At 32.9% G+C, this 3,422-nt stretch overlaps 1 protein-coding gene across 1 annotated transcript; it reads right to left on the reverse strand.

Annotated features, from left to right (window-relative positions):
- Positions 1–36: 36 nt before the first annotated feature.
- LOC102601884 (uncharacterized) lies at positions 37–2,725 on the reverse strand. Its single transcript, XM_015314844.1, has 4 exons — positions 2,140–2,725; positions 1,742–2,050; positions 928–982; positions 37–851 (listed from the first exon to the last, which is right to left on the reverse strand). The coding sequence occupies exons 1-4, from the start codon at positions 2,634–2,636 to the stop codon at positions 180–182; spliced, it is 1,533 nt and encodes a 510-aa protein (XP_015170330.1). The 5' UTR covers positions 2,637–2,725; the 3' UTR covers positions 37–179.
- Between the last annotated feature and the right edge of the window lie 697 nt (positions 2,726–3,422).

The raw sequence follows: 3,422 nt of genomic DNA on the forward strand, positions 1-3,422 counted from the left end.
ATAATATTCCAACTCAATACAATTGATATTATCATATTATCAACTCAATACTACTGAATATTGATTTGTATCCAATAAGAGTAACTCAATAAAATAAAGATCCATCTCTCAGGAATAAGTAAATAAAATTGTTAACCTTAATTGAATATAAGCAATATGGAAATAAGAGTTCAAACTATCTATAATAACAAATCTTCATCATCAGTTTCTGGTTCTGATTCACTGACTTCAATAATATCATGAGCCAAGGTAACATCAGTACGAATAACATCAAGATAATTTCTTTTCCAATTCATAATGTCTTCATCATCCTCACATATATGCAATAACTCATTACAAGCATCTTGTTGAAAAGTATCTTCATCAATAGCACCTCCGGTAAAATAGGTAGAATGACCATTCAAAACAATTGACCAACTGGGATGAAGATGGTCCTTCACATAAAAAACTTGTTCTGCTTGAGATGCAAGCACAAATGGTTCATTTGTTACTAGTTTTCGCTTAGTGTTAACACTAACAAAATCATGTTTATCTATTTTCACTCCTATTCCGATGTGATCAACATCCCACCAATCACATTTAAACAAAACAACCCGTTTACCTTCAAAATATTGAAGTTCTATTATTTCAGTCAAAACACCATAGTAATTAATATTCTTACCATTCGCTTCTCCTCTTACTAAAACACCACTATTTTGGGTCTTCCTCGTTTCCTCAAGTAGTTTAGTATGAAATCTAAACCCATTTATTTCATACCCCTTGAATCTTTGAACACCATCAAAAGGGCCTCTAGCCAAAGAATACAATTCACAGGTTGCGAGTTCATTTTTTTCTTTGCGCATTTGTACAATCTATACAAAAAAATATATAAATTAATGATGATAAATAAGTATCACAAATTTAATTTGAAAGACAATAAAAACTTACCCGATGAAAAAACCAATCATCAAAGTTCATGCTTTTATTACTCTGTTCATACTCACTGTAATACAAATAAGTGTACATTAATTAAAAATAAAATAAAAGATGAAGATAGGGTTAAGAAAGGTAACTTCTCTGGGAATATTTTGATGGGTAAATGGGTACACATGCTAAGTGAATTGAAAATGCAAGGAAAGGGAGATATGGTGTTGGATTTGTGTGGTCAGATGATTAGAGAGGTCAATCCGGATGAGTGTTTTGGGATAAAATCATCCCTCAAGTATAACCAAAACGTAGGGTACATACTTATGGTATAATAATGAACAAAAAACATTCTTTAACTATCATTACTTGTTACATAAATCTCAATATTTGATAGCATTCTTGTGGTTAATGAGCAACCGCTATATCTAGAACCATGTTTATGATATTTGGGAAGTCTACTGAAGGACGTAGCTAAGTAGACAAAGTATTGACTGAATCTTATTCTTGATGATTTGTCTTTCAGGTGAGATATGTAGTTGACGCTAGTGGGAGTATGACATTGAATAGAATGTAGAATGCCAAAGGAACAACACTTGAGCTACTTGCAGAGAGTAATACAACCAGAGATCAGATCACCTTTCAATCCTAATAGTATTGTATGATGTTAGCACTGAATGTGATATTTGCCCCAAATTTTACTACTGTCATACTCCTTTATAAAATTGTCTCTCTGTCCACTGACAGTAAATTTTTTTTTGCTTCGTAATATGTTCAATTGTTAACTTAGACTCGGGATCTAATATAGTAAATTAGCGAATGCAATAAAAAAACATACCGTAAAAATGGTTGCACTTCTTCACAATTTCTCAAGACATAAAGATGAGCTTGTTTTCTCTCTAACTCTTCAAGATTTCTAGATGCATCTCTTAATAAAGGAGAACCTTTTCTTTCAGATACGGATAATCCACTATATGTCTTAATATGATCATCTTCATAATTCTTATCCATTCGATCATATCCTTTCACATTTCCAGGTAAGTACCTTGAACAAAATATTATACTTTCTTCAACAATATACCCTTCTGCAATAGATCCTTTAGGTTGATTTCTATTACGAACATAACATTTCAATGTGCGTAAAAATTTGCAAGATATAACAAGATACCACTCAAATTAGAATGATAAATTAACAAACCACATAAAATTAAATCAAAATTTTAAATTGAAACATACCGCTCAATTGGGTACATCCACCTATATTGTACAGGTCCACCAAGTTTAGCCTCTCTTGGAAGATGAATGACTAAGTGTACCATAACATCAAAAAATGCCGGTAGAAATATTTTCTCTAATTTGCTCAATGTTATCGGAATTTGAGTTGCAAGTTGGTCCAACACATCAACTCTTAATGTTTTCGAGCACAATTCTCTGAAGAAAATACTTAACTCAGTGATAGCATCATATACATTATTTGGCACGACTCCGCGAATTGCAAGAGGAAGCAATTGTTCCAACAGAATATGAGAATCATGACTCTTCAGTCCATAAATTTTACGATCTTCTGACTTCACCCACCGTGATATATTAGAAGAATAACCATTTGGAACCTTAATCATTTTCAAGAATTTGCATACTTTAGACTTCTCATCTGCTGATAAAGAATAGCATGCTGCCGGATAACACAATCTTCCATCCCTTTGAGTTGGATGCAACTCACTTCTTATACCCATTTCCTTCAAATCATGACGAGCATTCAAATTATCTTTTGTTTTTCCTTCAATATCTAATAATGTCCCAATGATATTATCACACACATTTTCTCAATATGCATCACATCTAAATTATGATGTATTAAATTATTTTTCCAATAAGGAAGCTTGAAAAAGATGCTTTACTTCCTCCAGTTATGAATGCCTTTACTTTTTTTGTACTTCCATTTTTTCGAAGTCTTACCAAATTTCATGTCCTCAAGAGTAAGCAATTGGTTTAAAACATCCTTTCCAGAAAGAATTTCTGGAGCAGATCTTCTTTCTACTTTTCCATGAAAATCACGTTTATTACTCTGCCACTTATGATTAGATGATAAAAATCTACGAGCACCCATATAAGAAAACTTACGACCATTCCTTAATCGAGTAGATGGTATGTCTTTGTTGCATAACGGACAAGCCAAAGCTCCTTTTGTACTCCATCCAGATAAATTGGCATAAGCGGAAAAATCATTTATAGTCCATAAGAGTGCTGCCCGCATACAAAAATTCTCTTTTCTCGAAGCATCATATGTATCGACTCCATAAAACCATAGTTCTCGTAACTCATCTATCAATGGTTCTAAGTGTACATCAATATCATTTCCAGGAGCTTTAGGACTAGGTATCAACAAAGATAAGAAACAATATGGTTTCTTCATGCACATCCAAGGGGGTAAGTTGTAGACAGTAGTGATCACTGGCCAAGTGCTGTGAGAAACACTTAAATTACCAAAAGGATTTACCCCATCAGATGCTAAACCAAGT

The sequence above is a fragment of the Solanum tuberosum genome, unplaced genomic scaffold (genome assembly GCF_000226075.1).
Source record: "Solanum tuberosum cultivar DM 1-3 516 R44 unplaced genomic scaffold, SolTub_3.0 scf00318, whole genome shotgun sequence".
NCBI classification, from domain to species: domain Eukaryota; kingdom Viridiplantae; phylum Streptophyta; class Magnoliopsida; order Solanales; family Solanaceae; genus Solanum; species Solanum tuberosum.

Coding starts and splice junctions, on each gene's coding strand:
- LOC102601884 (XM_015314844.1), bottom strand. CDS start 2,636: ATGGGTATAAGAAGTGAGTTGCATCCAACTCAAAGGGATGGAAGATTG. Junction 983..1,741: donor GAAGTGCAACCATTTTTACG/GTATGTTTTTTT, acceptor TTTGTATTACAG/TGAGTATGAACAGAGTAATA. Junction 852..927: donor ATGATTGGTTTTTTCATCGG/GTAAGTTTTTAT, acceptor TTTTTTGTATAG/ATTGTACAAATGCGCAAAGA.